Source organism: Athene cunicularia (assembly GCF_003259725.1).
Source record: "Athene cunicularia isolate RWA chromosome 5 unlocalized genomic scaffold, athCun1 chr5_part2, whole genome shotgun sequence".
NCBI lineage: Eukaryota > Metazoa > Chordata > Aves > Strigiformes > Strigidae > Athene > Athene cunicularia.
In genome coordinates, this window is record NW_020799102.1 from 275546 (window position 1) to 290479 (window position 14934).

At 46.0% G+C, this 14934-nt stretch overlaps 1 protein-coding gene across 1 annotated transcript in view; it reads left to right on the forward strand.

Moving 5' to 3' along the window:
* The window catches only part of DAGLA (diacylglycerol lipase alpha), a 65778-nt gene extending 51816 nt beyond the window's left edge, over positions 1-13962 (forward strand). Inside the window, exons 15-22 of the mRNA XM_026850139.1 lie at positions 1598-1691; positions 1935-2077; positions 3614-3682; positions 4733-4805; positions 5832-6028; positions 6388-6517; positions 7516-7697; positions 10116-13962. Coding sequence (XP_026705940.1) covers positions 1598-1691; positions 1935-2077; positions 3614-3682; positions 4733-4805; positions 5832-6028; positions 6388-6517; positions 7516-7697; positions 10116-11043 — 1816 coding nt within the window. The 3' untranslated portion in view covers positions 11044-13962. The remainder of the gene's footprint in view (positions 1-1597; positions 1692-1934; positions 2078-3613; positions 3683-4732; positions 4806-5831; positions 6029-6387; positions 6518-7515; positions 7698-10115) is intronic.
* The last annotated feature ends 972 nt before the right edge of the window (positions 13963-14934 follow it).

The window sequence follows — 14934 nt, forward strand, 5'->3', positions numbered from 1 at the left end:
TTTCCCCCCCCCCCCCCCCCCCGGCAATGCTAAGGCAGGAAGTCCCATTTGGTGGCAATGCAGGACAGGGAGCATTAAAAACAAATCAACAGGAACTAAAATCCCATCTCTATGGAGATTCTGTTTGGAGACAGCAATGGGATGCCATGCTGACTGTGTGTGCACGTTCCTTGTGATAGAGCTATCAGAGAACCCAAGAGAGGTGTTACGAAGCAGCGTACCTTACTTTATGTCAGTAATAGCAGTCTGTCCCTGTTGGGGAGGGAACTTCTGAACTGTCTGATCCCTGCTGATAGCAAGCTGTCCTCTTCTTGTGCCCAGAGTGCCTTGGCCTGAACGGTGCCTATGGGGGAATTAGCAATAGCTTAAGGGAGAGAGAAAAGAGGGATAAAAGCCTCCCCAAAACTTGAGTGTTGTAGCAGTCAGCACTGAAGTGTCTGCCTTGTGATGGTTGGCAGATGTAGGGAGAGAGACATAGACATTGGACTTCTTTATATGGTGCTTTCTTCCTCTGTGCCCAAACAGTGAAAATTGATCTTAAGTGAGCTTTTACTCATGAGGAATTTTTCCTGATGTCCCATAGAGCTCAGTTGCTACCTGACTTGTAAGGATATGGTGACATTCGAAGCTCTACACATTGGTTGTCTCTGTGTGTGATAATAAGTATCATATCCTGGACTGTTTGAAGTTGGCTTTATGTATGGTGGGTCCAACTTCTAATTGATGAAAACCAGTGTAATTAGCTGGACGTGACCCACAAGGATGGAGAGAGCTTGTTTAATGTGAGATGGAGCAACTGGCTTGCATGTAGAAAATTAATTACTGTCTGAAGCTGAATTCTGAAGAATATCTGAAATATTCAGTGGCCAGAACAAATTCCATCCTAGGTCTGACCAAAGATTCGTTTAGCCCAGTATGTTGTTTCTGACAAGTTGTCAGCAACAGAAATTCAGGGGAAAAGTGTAACAAATAAGGTTCATAAAGTCTTAAATGTCCCCCAGCCTTCACCTCACTGACTGTAACAAGCATGATGGTGGCTTAGAGGTGGTTTTGAGAAGGAAGATGACATAAGGATTGATCTTCTATTCTTGTGGCCGGGTCTTCTGTTCTGTGTGTGCTTTTATCTTGCACAGAAGTCCAAGTGTAGCCACCACTGTGGAGAGTTGGATGCTGGATTCTTTCTCTCTATGTAAAGCCAACAGGACATTTGGCAAAACAAAACTGAAACTTTTCAAACATTGTCTTAGTGAACTTCTAGGTACTAAGCCACACCTAGCACTTTAGCCTCTAACAAGAACAGTCCAAAACATTAGAGAACAGTTTAGTCTCTGAATTACTTGGGTGGTGGCCAGCTGCTGAGAGTATCTGGTCTTGGACTACTATTCAAACTGCTACTGTTTTTCAGCCTGCAGAAGTGGTGGAATTAATGAAAGCAAGTCGTTTCTAGAACTGGGGAGACCTCAGGTGTGTGAGCCTGGCCTCAGATATTATCAGAAGGCTGTCAGATTTGAGGAGGAGCAAAAGGCTTGTGTTAAATCCTAAATAACTCAAACAGCTTGTGCATGTCTCCTTTTTCTTCCTACCTTTTTTCTTTTAGGGAAGACACAGTTGGTCAAACACTGACTGATGGAGATGTAGGAGAGAAATACCAGAAGGGAATGAATTCTAGCATCCCTTCAGAACAAGCATCAGTACAGGGCAGGAGTGTGCTGGGACTGCCACTGTGACTTAGAATAAACAGTGTAAATCAGAACTCTGCTTCCATTTCAAAATCTAAAATATTCTCCCCAGTTCCCATGGGCAGAGGAGCTGGTTAGCTGGAGTCTCATGTACAAGAAAGACTCATAGCTGGGGAAAGGGACAGATTTTTGAGGTTTGTGGACTTACTTTTCAGTCTGACTTCAATTTTGTGTTTTGCTTGTTTTTGTTTTCAGGGAAGAGGAACAAAACACTACGGCCTGATTGTGGTTGGCCATTCCCTGGGGGCTGGCACAGCTGCCATCCTGTCCTTCCTCTTGCGTCCACAGTACCCATCGCTGAAGTGCTTTGCCTATTCTCCCCCGGGTGGGCTGCTGAGGTAGGTGCTGGGGCAGGAGGAGCGGTGAGAAAGAGGGGTTGTAGTTATAGCTGGATCCTGTTGGTGATGCTCTGAGGAGCGGTAAAAGACAAGTCTCTGCCCTGAGAAGCATGAGAAAGATGAGAGGCAGTCTGTAGGAGCTGAGGGTTGTTGGCAGCTTTTGCTCTGTTATAGTTTTAGAGTTTACTTTATGATGGCAAGTGGCCACTGTCCCAGATATTCTGGTTTATGGCTTAGTTGTCTGTGGCTGTAGCTCTAATTTCACTCCGACTAGTGGGAAATGCAAACTGAGTGGATGAGGTGCAATTTCCTTATTCTCTGCACAATGCCAGTCTGTCCTCTCCCTATCTGCTGTGAAGAGAGGTACAAAAAGGGAGATATTTGACTGAACATAGATGTCTGCATCAGTTGGTCTAGTTGTTTGGACTCTTTTTGCAGCTGAGGAAGAAATTGGCACTTCTGGAGTGTGATTTCTGTCATTTTAACGCAGGTGCCTAAAATAGGTCAGAGGGATTATGCTTCTTGGGTGCCTGTTTCTCTTGGCTATAGGGGGAATCTGGGGTAGCTGCCTCAGACCTCTGAAGAGAGGGACAGTGAATTCCTCCCACTGTAAACTGGACCAGACCTGCTGGTTGTGGTGTTTACCTGGCAGCCCAACAAAAACATCCTACTAGATTTCAGTGAAGTGAGATGAGGTCTTTCTAGTGGTGACAGACATCATGGGGGCAATTGAAAGCAGCTATGGCTTATCAGAAGCTTCTTGTGATAGTTACTGCATCATGTTCCAGCATCTGCCAAGGGTTTTAAACCATCCTGCTAATGAATCTGGATACTGGCATGCCTTGTTATGATCGTAATCCCTGGTCTTCTGCAGCTGTAGAGAAGTTGTTCTGTAGAATGTTTCATGAGAATTTTATAGCTTTCTGCTCAGAGCTTCCACTCCTGAGATCCCTTGATAGCTCAAGTCACGCTGTACTGTTACCTCAGCTGTTTGAGAGTTCAGGGAGGTGCCTCTGACTGCCACACTTTTGTTGCACTGTGTGTCGTGCCCAGGATCATCTCTAGGTCAGCCTCTGCCTCTGGTAACTGGTTCAGAAGGTCTCTAGGAAGGCAGCTGATTGCAGAACCTTAATTTCCTCTTATCTCGCTACTCAGGTTGCTGCAGAAAGTGGCCATCTTAGTTCTACAGTGTCTTTATAACATAGTCTCAGGAGGATGCAATATCTTCCTTTCTGCTGACCTGGCTATTCCCAGACTATTGGAAAACAACCATGAGATATGGAGTTGGAGCACTTCCTTTTCCAAGTATATTCAGAGCACTATGCAGAGTAATGTTGCCTGGGGCATGGGATGTGAATATCAGGCTTTTCTTTATCAGGCTGAAAGTCCCAAAAGCCTGGAACAACTTGGGCTGTGGTTTGTATGACCCTGGTTCACTGTTTGGTAACCTCTCTGACACCAGTGGCAAATGGGGAACAAAGTGCAGTTTGCTGCTAGCAAAACACTGTTTGCTTCTTGGTCCTGTTTCTCTTCCAGTGAGGATGCCATGGAGTATTCAAAAGAGTTTGTGACTGCAGTCGTGCTTGGCAAAGATCTAGTGCCCAGGCAAGTTGAGAAGTGTCTGAATTTCTTGATGAGTGTCTGCTGTTCTTTACCAAAGTCACCTGTTTCCTATCAGAAACACCTAGATCATATCTGTCTCTAGTTTCCTCATTTACCTGTTCTTGTATGCTTCTTTCTTGTTGTTCTGGTTACCTGTATTGCTGCATCTTTTACCTGGACACCTAAATTGGTGTTTCAAACACCTTTTTTTCTAGGCATATCCCTCCTCATCTCACAGCTGCCTGTATGAAAGAGGAGAGTGAATAATCCTGCCTCTGTGATTATGCTCGTTGCAGTATCTGACATGTCAATGCCATCTTCCTGGTTGCCTGTGTTCTCTCGGACTTCTTGACACTCTGCCCTCAACTAGATATGCTCTCATCTCGTTTTGTACTGTTTGTCCCTGAATACCTGTTCCATATCATCTTGCATCTCCAAACCAGCTCCCTCATTTCTTGTGTCTTGGTATTTCTCACCCCTCATCATCTCCTGGGCCATGTTGAACTGTTGAACAGGGCGTCGGACTAGGAGCCAGACAACTTGGGTTTTACTTTTGCTTCTACCCTGTTGTGTGAGCTCAGATAAATGGTGACGTTTCTGTCTGTGCAATATAATGCATGTAGAATTCAGTGGAGGAAAAGTCCTACATGGTATTGAATACGCCTTTTGGTAACCTGTGTGGCAAAATCTTGTCCATCCTATAATCTGTTTGATGGCGTCCTATAGCTGTGACATCTTTCTCATTTATCTGTTCTGTGTCATCCTGTTCCTTGCTCACTTGTTTCTGTGATTGCATCATCTCCCTCATTATCTGTTCGTTGACCTCTCTCATATGTTTTCACTGATCTGATTCTGCTGTTATGTTTCATGCTTGTTGATTGTCATGATGTTTTTTCATGGCCTCTTAACCCTGGTTTAGTGGTCCCGGGTGATGGCACAACCCACCTCTGAAATGATCTGCATTATGGCATTGTTGCATTTATCTTTCGTAGCACAATTTCTTGTCCTTCTGTCCCTGTCCAGCTGCTGTAAACCCATCTTCCTCTTTTCCAGAATTGGTCTCTCTCAGCTGGAGGGATTTCGCCGGCAGCTTCTGGATGTTCTTCAGAGAAGTAACAAACCGAAGGTAAGAGTAAAGATTAAAACACCTCAAGGTGAGTCTCTGAGCGGTGATGGTAAACTTTTAGTGTCACATGGCAATCCTGCAGACTTTTCCTGCCCTCCAGGTCCCCTCAGGGCTGCTGTGATGATGGTTTGGGTAACCAGAGGAGCAATGGCAAGGGCTGGAAGGTGGCCAGAGAGGTCAGGGCAAAGGGCTGCCCTCTGTTTGCAGGCTGTGGGATGATTGTCTCCTGTGCTGTAGGTTCAACATCACAGGACTAAAATAACTAAGCAGGAGATTTTCTCATCTGAGCCTGTTTTAAAGTCTGTGTTCTGACTGTAGATTATTTTTTTTTTTTGGCCAGTAACAGTGCCAACAGGCTAGGAAGTACAACAGTCGTCTGTGTACAGTCACTGCTGTGTACTGTCGGGGTGGTGCTGTTCTAGGATAAGTGGTCTGTTAATGTTTTGGAGGTAGGTAGTGTGGAAAGTTCTTCTTTCCCAGGCTTCTTTACCATTGCAGAGATGGAAAAGACATAAGACATTAAGTTTTTAGGGGTGATATACTATGTAGAAGGAGAAAACTGAGCTTACATTTATTTTTCTTGATGGAATTCTATGGTTTTTATGTTTTGGCTTATGGAGTTTTTGGTGAATATGTTTTTTTAGGATTTCTTTTAGTGCATAAAGAAAGGCTTAAACAGAATTATGTTTATGTTGTATAGTCTTCTGCTTATTCTGATTCCATCTACCTTGTTTATCCTGGAATATAATAAGTTACCTGTTGGTGCTTGCTCTAGATCCTTAGCTCTACAAAAACCACCAGTAAAAAAAGGAAGGATGAGATGTTGCTACTAGTAAGGTTAAAACTGGGAAAGGAAGAAGCAGCTTTTCTGGGCAGGATTATCTCTATCTCTAGGTTTATTTAAGCAGTCAGGGCACAGGACCTGTTTTTGTCTTTTCTGGGGTTAGGCATTCCGTTTAAACCTACCTTGTGAGATGACTCTGCTTTTCTTTGCTGTTTTTTTCTCATTTCTCTTGTGTTGGACAGTGGCGAATCATCGTGGGTGCTACAAAGTGCATACCGAAGTCAGAGCTCCCTGAAGAGACAGAAGAAAATTCTGTAACGAGTAACCGGCTCTGGACCCACCCCAGTGATCTGACAATTGCTCTGTCGGCAAGCACCCCGCTCTACCCACCCGGCCGCATCATCCACGTGGTGCACAATCACCCTGCGGAGCAGTGCTGGTGAGTGTGCGCCGAGCTGCCAAGCCAGCCTGTGGGCAGGGGGAAAACTTTCTTTAGGAAGAAACTCCTCAAGACAAGAACTCATCTCTGAAGGAGGTGACTTTTTTTTTTTCCTGTTGTCTCACAGTGACTGTGCCTATGCAGTCAGAATAAAAATATAGTTGTCACTGGCTAACACAGACTTTTGGAGCAATGGCAGTGGCGTGTGTACTTTAATATCTTCTCCCTCTGTTTTTCCTACTGTTGCTTTTGCTGTCTCTGCAACCTGCTGTTTTCTTTTGCATGCCAAAATATTGGCCGGCTCTTTCATCCCTGACTCCCTGTTTTCCCCTCTGTTTGGATCCCAACTCCTCTTCCAGTTGCTGTGATCAAGAAGATCCCACTTATTTTGCGATCTGGGGTGACAATAAGGCATTTAATGAAGTGATCATCTCGCCGGCGATGTTACACGAACACCTCCCATACGTGGTCATGGAAGGGCTCAACAAGGTAACGCAGGGAATTAGGACTGGGGGTGGGGAGGGATCATTAAGTGCAGTAACATGGGCTGGGAAGACAGCCAGCTTTGGGCAGGAAAGGCTTGGCATTGTGGCACTGCTGAGGTGAGCTGTAAACACAAAATGGATTGAGGGGGTTGTGTATGAGCTGATCAGGTTGCTTGGTGCCAAGTCAAAGCTCTGTGCCTGTTGGAGAGCCAGGGAGGTACTTTTGGTGGGGTCTGCGTTTAGTAGCTTTGTTTCAAGAGCGCTTGGGTGCCCTAATAAAACAAGTGCCTTGTCCAGGGCCTTTAGATACACAGATGCAGAGATAGGTGTTTAAATACTTCAAACAGTATTTTAATAACAGTATTAAACAGAGGGAAGGAGGGAAGATGATTGTGCTGGGGGCCAGTTGTACACAGACTGTTAGAGTGGAATGTAATGAGGTCTAGAAATGGAATGTAGATCTCCATCCCAGTACAGAGTCCCAGACTAGGTTGTCTTTCCAAATTTAATGTCATAATAATGCAAGGTTGGGTGTTTGGTTCCTTTTTGCATAAGCTGCCCATTACAAACTGCAGCTCAGGTAAAACCTGAGCTGTGACACAAGTCCTCCATGCTGTGGCTGCAGTCCTGCTGTTAGTCTGAGGGGTGAGCTTATTTATAATGGCTGTAGAACAGGTCTCTGCTGCTAAGTTCTAGTTTCTACCCATCTCCTAGCACAGAGATTTAGCCAAGTCTCCTCTCCCCTCCTGGTCTGAAGGCTGCTTCTACCACCTCCCCTCCAGTCACCTCCCCAGCACTGGATTCCCAGCAGGGTATTCTGACAGGATGGAGTACATCAGAATTCATTGATATATAATCCTTTATCTGAAGACCTTGCCCTGTGCTTGCAGAAGGTGTTGGTAAGAAAAAGAGGCAAATCCAGCTGTTTGAAAGTCTGAGCTGAGAACAGCAAAGCTGCTATTGCTTCTAAAGTACTACTCTTTCTCTGCTTGCTTTGAATAGGTCTTGGAGAATTACAACAAGGGGAAAACAGCTTTACTTTCTGCAGCCAAAGTGATGGTGAGTCCTACAGAAGTGGATCTCACCCCAGAGTTAATCTTCCAGAGTCAGCCCTTGCCTAGTGGACCCTCAGTGCAGATCGGAACGGGAGCTGCAACAGTGGACAGAAGGAACAGCAGTACGAAGTAAGAATATTTGGTTTCTTTGGAGGATTGTTGGATCAAGGTGTGGGTCCTTCTCTTGGGGCGTTGTGATTCATGGTTGTGGAAAGGATAAATCCAAGGGCTGCCTTTATGGGACTTTTACTTATCTTTGCTAAGTCTTGTGTCATATTGGGGGGGAAAAGAATCCTTCATGCTGCCTGAGAGTCTGAGTGCAGCAAGGTAAGGAGAACCTAGAATTTGAGAGTATGGAAGAAAACTTCCTTTTCTCCTTATCCAGAAAAATGAGGTTTTCCTGTAAACAGTAAAGGCAAAGCTTGCTGTCTTGCAGCCAAATTTCTGTTTTCTTGTGTGATTCAGGTGCCCAAAGATAGCCTATATGGTGATCCTCAAAAGCTGAGAAGCAGTGAAAGCCATAAGCTTACTTACATTTAAAGCTGCTTTATAAAATGACACAAGTCACATCATAAACAGGACAATCTGGTAACGTGGATGTGGGTGAGGGGAGAGCAGCTGGTGTCCTGTTTGAGGGACAAGAGCAGGAAGCTCAGTCCAATGGAAAGCAGGCAAGGGGAAAAGGCATGTTCTGAGTGCTGAAAGGGATGGTTTTCTGAACACTAGAACATCACTGAGCACTGATATCAGTAGTCTGGCAAAGGCCAAAAAGTAGAGGAACATCAAGAAGGTGTACAAAGGAGCAGTTTGGAGAAGGGCTAGTTCTTTGTGGTGTAAACAGCTTTCCTGCAGGAGCAAATGGCAGAGAGACTCCTTGCAGACTTTCAGATAATATTTGAGTGAGTCACTGCAGGACCACAGACTTGAAAGACTTGAGAGAAGCAGAGAAAGTAAATATAAAAATGTGGGCAAAGACTTATGTCAAAGTTGGAACACATGACTTCCATCACAATTGCGTTTTGTAGGGCGAATTTGCAGACAAAGCAGGGAAGATGAGAGAAGGAAGATGGCTTGTAGTCAGAGACAGCAAATGGGAGTTGTGAGTGGAAACAGAAGACAGCATTGTGGCTGGGAGGGGATTATTTATTTGGAAGGGATGTGCTTCTGTGGAGATTTCAGGTAGAGAGATCCACCAAGAAGCTGTGTGTGTGGAAAGAGGCAGGGTGAGATGGTCTGTGCGGAGAGATGGGCAGCTGAATATCTTTGAGATAACATTAGTGAGATTTAAATTTAGAAGAAAGAAGACAGAAAATAATATGAAAATGATAAGGTTCTTGTCACAGAGAGTGTGAATGGTCAGGGACAGTGCAGGAGAGCTTAGAAACAGAACTGCAGCTGTGATGAAACAGCAGGAACAGGGATGGGCCCATGTTTGTGGAGGCTACAGTGAGACTGAGAAGATGAACTAGGTCAAGTGGTGGTTTCTGTGCCACAGCCAGCACAGACCCAAGGAGCTGCTTCCCTCTGAGCAGAGGGGGAGTTCTGAGGTATGAAAGGGAAGGAAATGAAAGAGAGGGCACAGAGGCTTAAGGGATGTGCTAGAGTGGAAACAGTTGTAGGATGGTTGTGTTTAAATTAAGGTTAGGGCCAACTTACTGTGTCAGACTCCCTCTTTTGGGGGTCTTGAATCCTGTTCTCAGATCACTATTACTCTACTGAAGTTACAAAAGAATCAAATATTGGCTAAACTTCTAAGCCTTTCCCTATACCAGGCTCTTTTCCCAGATATCTCCTTAAGTTCTTGTCTTTAGGGCTGTGGCTTTGGCTGCAGCTAATCCCAGGTTTTGTGTCTGGTGTGGGGAGCTCCTTCCCTGTGTCTGACACCTTCTTTCTAGAGGAACCTGCCTGAGCCTCTAAAGTCTTAGTGTCTTTCTAAAGATCTTTACTTGTCTTAAACTGAATAAATTGCTTTTCACCTATTTTAAAGTCTGTTACCTGAACTGGTCATGGGCAATCCTCTAAAAGCATCCTGGCATTTTTGTCAGGGGAATTGCCAGCATGCACAAGGAGGGGAAGGCATGAAACTGGAGTGGTTCCAGAGTGTGGGGGGGGGGAAAAAAGAGATAGTAGTAGGTTAACTGTAGGCTAGTCCTTCAACCTCTCTTGTGTCAATCCTCTCTTAATGCAGAGGTGTCTGGTGAGAGAGGGTTTGTCTGCATGTCTGGAAACTGCACTGTGGTTTTGGATACTTCAGTTAGAGGCAAGTTTCACTGGAAGCAGAACCATGGTCCTAAGTGAAAAGGGTGCTTGAGAGGGAAGACGTTTAGCCAGGAGAAAAGGGAGAAGGGCAAGAACCCGAGTTTGCAAAGGGAAGAAGCTATCTAATGTTTTCAGCTGGGAGGATGGAGAGATAGGAGGTTTCTCACAGTCATGGTTAGAGCAGCGTGCCCTCAGGGTGTAGGAGGAACTCTGTGCCCAGGACTCGGTTCCTCTGGCCTGCGGTGGTGTAGAGTGGTGCAGCCTCACATTCCCTGTTTCTCATTGCAGGAGCAAGTCCCATTCTGAAATCAGCTTGGAGGGGTTTTATGAGACAAAGCCACTTTCTCCTGTGCAGAAAGACCCTGTGGAGCTGCTTCTCCTGGATACAAAGGAACGTCTGTCTGTGGAGCTGCAGGACCGTCGTGCCCCTCTTGCGACCATGGAGAGCCTCTCGGACAATGAATCCATCTACAGTTTTGATTCCAGGCGCTCCTCTGGTTTTCGGAGCATCCGGGGCTCCCCCAGCCTCCATGCTGTCATGGAGAAGGATGAGACGCACTGCTTTTATATAGACCCTGCTATCCCTGAGGAAAACCCCTCCCTCAGCTCGCGGACAGAGCTGCTGGCTGCTGACAGCCTCTCCAAGCACTCCCAGGAGACTCAACCCCCTGACAATGTGCTCAACAGTGGGGGCACTACCCCCCAGCGCCGCTGCAGTGAGGAGGGGGCCAGCAGCGAGGGGGACCGTGTTTCCTTAGCCCCTCGTGAGGAGCTGTCCCTCCAGAATGGACGGCTCTCAGATGTTCCCAGTCCCCAAGTGCTGGAGTTTGCTGAGTTCATAGACAGCCTCTTTAATTTGGATAGCAAAAGCAGCTCCTTCCAGGACATCTACTGCATGATGGTGTCAGACAGCTCCAGTGACTTTGCAGAGATGCCCAAGTCTGTCAGTGATCAGGAGATCCTGTTGAGGGCACAATATGAACCCAACCTAGTCCCAAAGCCCCCGAGGTTGTTTGCAGGCTCAACAGATCCTTCGTCGGGCATCTCTGTCTCACCCTCTTTCCCCCTTAGTTCATCTGGAGAACTCATGGACATCACTCCCACAGGTGTAAGCAGCCAGGAGTGCCTGGCCACTGACAAAATCCGGACTTCCACCCCCTCTGGGCCCGTAACCAGCCCTGCCAAGCAGGACGACCTCATGATTTCAGCCCTCTAGTGCAGGGTAAAGGGGTGCAGCTCTGCGAGCTGATCCCGTAGGCTGGGTGCTGGGATAATACTTGGAGGAGAGGTGGTCATCGGGCAGTTGGGATCAGAGGAGACAGCTGGAAACGTTTGTTCTGGGGTGACGCAGTGGTGGCACGCTGGTGTCTGGAGGATGGATTGTGCTTGAGTCCCACACTTGCAGCTGAGAGCATCGGCGTTGCCTCACGAGGCCTGTTACGCTGAGAGGGGTCTGAGTTGCTAAAGGTAGATGCAAGTTCCCTACCTCAGCCTATCTCATTTCATTTCAGAGGCAAATTCCTTACCCCCGGGGCACCTGCTGAGTTGGGGAGTGAGACACCCTGCTTCAGGGAATCCTCTGGGGTGAAGTGCTGGATTCTCTGAAGCTTGAGGATCGGATAGACAGAAGCGAGGGGGCCAGGCCAGACCCCACCCCCTCAGTACTGTCAGTGGGGTTGGAAATGAGCGGATTGAGACTTTGGGCCCTATTGCACTACCATGTCGGATCTGGCCCAAGATCCAATTCGTCACACTTCCATGGGGAATGCTTTTGTAGGACACTCTCTCCTCTTTTAAAGCCATTGGGGCTGTGTTCTCCCCAAATGCAGTCTCCCCTTCCCTGGCCGGGCACAGCAAGAACGGGGCTGGCACTGTGTTTTCTCTCCCCTGAGTATTTCTGCGTTCAGTGACCACCAGGCTGCTTTCCAAGGGGGAAGGACACTGCTCTGAAGAGCGAAAGCCCTCAGCCATGTCCCTCCTTTGCCAGAAAGAGTTCTCTTGGATGTCACCGTCATCGCTTCTCAGTTCCCTGGACCACTCTGAGCTGGCGACGTTCCTGCAAGACTGACAGGATTCTCATCTCAGAGCTGCATGGATGGATCAACTTAAATTTAACAGGCTTCTCAACATCCAGTGTTATTTGCCAGGCCCTTGCAGAGCCTGGGAGTCTCCTGGGCTCTGCTAGGTCCTCACACCACCCATATGCGGTAATCGCAGACCAGTGCCAGCCTTTGTCATTGGGAGTTCAGGGAAAAGATGAACTTTTTACTAAGTATTGAAATCTCTTGTATGTTTACAGAGCTGCTAAGCTTTTTGGAAGGTATTTATTGAGCAAACAGGGAGGCTTTCCCTAAGCAAAAATCATGTTCATTCTTCCTGTGCTGTTCCCTCCGGGGACTGAGGGGAGAGAGGATGGGCAGGTAGGACTGCAAGTCCCCTGCTTTTAAAGCGCATCGGGGTCTGGAGGAAGCTCCGTGTGTCCCTTGCCCATCCTCCTCATTCGCCTCCCAGTTGCACAACACCACATTGTAAAGCTTGAGCAAGTTGCTACTAAAACTACCTGAGCACTGCTGTGCGGAGCCTCAGTGCCCAGAGGAGCCTGCCAGGCCTATCTAGACAGGCACTTTCCAATGATGGGAGCAGGAGAGAAACTACCTATCTCGAAAGTCAAACATACTGTGACCTGTAGAAGGCCTTTAATTGAGAAAACACCTTCATATCAAAGCTCAGCAGTTGCCAATCAGTCTCACTGGAAAAGAAATTCCTATTTTAACTTCCTGGCGATGTTATTGCCCTCCTTTCCCCTCCTTAGCTGCGATATTTCCATCGTGGGAGCATGCTGTGCTTCCCAGGAGCTTCGCTCATGACAAATCCCTCAGCTCCTCTTATCCCTCTAGTTGTGCTCCTGGAGTCGTTTCTGGAAGCCCCAGGCATGGCTCGGGGCTGTGCTGGCCTGGGTGCAGCACAAACGGAGCCATGAGTGCTATCAAACACCATCGAGTCAGAACAAGAGCACTTTATAGCCACTGTGCACTGAGATAAATTGACTGCAGGTGCATGGAAGCGAGCCGAACTTTGTGTCCAAGTGCCCATCTCCCACTTGGTAATTCAGTGTGGGGCACTGTATCCCCTGCCCCTTACAAACTACAGGGCCTTCCTAAGTGCAGGGGCTTTGTTAAATGGGCAGGAAAATACTGTCCCTGGGTTTAGGTTCCAAAGGTATAACCTTTTCTATACTGTCTTGAGTTGGACGGAAGAAGCCCCTCTGAATTCAAAGTAATTTGTAAAAGAAAAATGCTTTCTTTTGAGCAACAAAAAGTTACTTTTTTCTTTGTAGGTCCTTCAGAAAAGAGCAGTGTTGTTCCCCTTGCTGAGAGGTGGTATGGGTCAGGAGCTCAGATAGAACAGCTGTAAGTGCCATCAGATCATCCACTATTGCAGACCACAGGGTAAGGCTGAACAGCTGCACACACCCAAGAAACATTGAAAAGGTAGTGTCCAGGAATACGCACAATAAACTGGGTGATTTTGAGGGAAGAAGGGGAACTGTGGGGCAGGGAGGCTGAGGCTAGCAGGCTGGCTCAACTTCCTGATACAGACTGCTGACACATACTGATGGGGTGGGGAAAAGGAGTTTGTTTCTGCCTTTAATCCTTGGCAGAAGATGGGTAGTAATAACACTTAGCACTTAGGCAGAGCTTTATATCTGCAAAGCACTTTACAAATACTGATGACAGAATCATCTCTGTCCCTGGCAGTGAGGTATTAGGAGATGGGTATCTCTGAGACTAGGTGGAACTACTGGTGCCCTACCTGAGGATGGTGGGGAGGTGACTCAAGGTGAGGAAGGTGGATTAATCTCCATCTTAAGTTAAAATTGTTATTTCAGTAGCGACCTGATGATGTTTAACGGGTCGCAATATTGCACTAGAAAGTCACTTCTGACCTGAGTGTACCTCTGCTATGTTCTGGAAGACACAATTGTCATGTGTGACTTTCCTTCTCTGTGCCATTGGAACTGTGTCCCAGGGCACTGGGGGTTACCTTGCCCTGACCAGCTGTAGCAGGAAACAGCCTGGCATGCTGCATTTTTTTTTTTTTTTTTTTATGTGCTCTGTTATTAGAAGGAAGCTTCAGAAAATGCTCAGTTGTCCTCCCTTGACAAAACAGATCCAGCTTTTTCCGAGGGCTCACAGTCCCCTTACAAACTTGAACCACTGGAAGAAGTTTTAGATGGTGATGTATTAAACATACTGAAAGTAACTATGTCATTACCTAATTTGATGTTGAGATGAAAGTTCGTTCAAATGTTTAAATAAAATTACTTCTCTCTTTTAACAGAGATCAACAAAGAAATTATGAACTTGTTATCAAAATATGCTCACACTTTAAGGCAAGTTAACATTGTCCAATTTGTACAGCACCTTTCTAATTTCTCTAGATAAGGATCACTGTGGCTGCAGTTTAGACAGCACTGGAAAATATTGAACACAGATCTTGAAAGAAAAATGCTGTTTTCTGTTACAACAGAGAACTAATTTGGTCAGAAACTGAGCATTGATGGACAACACGTTTTTAAGAAAAGCATAAAAGCAGTTCTAAGTAGTGAGAAAGTTAATGGTGTTTGTATTGATTTTAACTACTGATTTTTTCAATTAAGTGAGAGAGCAGCGATGGATGCTTCTTATGTCCAAGAACTTGATGGAATCCTAAAGGAAGCGAGGACCATAGAAAACCACTTAAAGGAGAAAAGAGAGAGTCTGAAACAGAGATTCACCGTGATTGCAAATACTCTGCAAAGCTAAATAGAGCTTGTTAGATTGCAGAAATGCAGAGCAAAACTTGCAGTATATTTCATGAATTAAAATACAAACTATAATGAGTGCTATGATGCATGTTTCATAAATGGCTTATGTAAATGTTACTAGCAGTTCAGGAGACTTTCAACAACGTTAAGCAGCAACTTATGTTTTAAATAGATAGATACAATAGTAGGTAGTTAGTAAAAACCAGTACTAAATACTAGTAGAGATAGTTAGTAAAAACAATAGTAAATACCCATGTTAAATCCTATGACTCCAAGGGATACTACACATTAAAACATCTT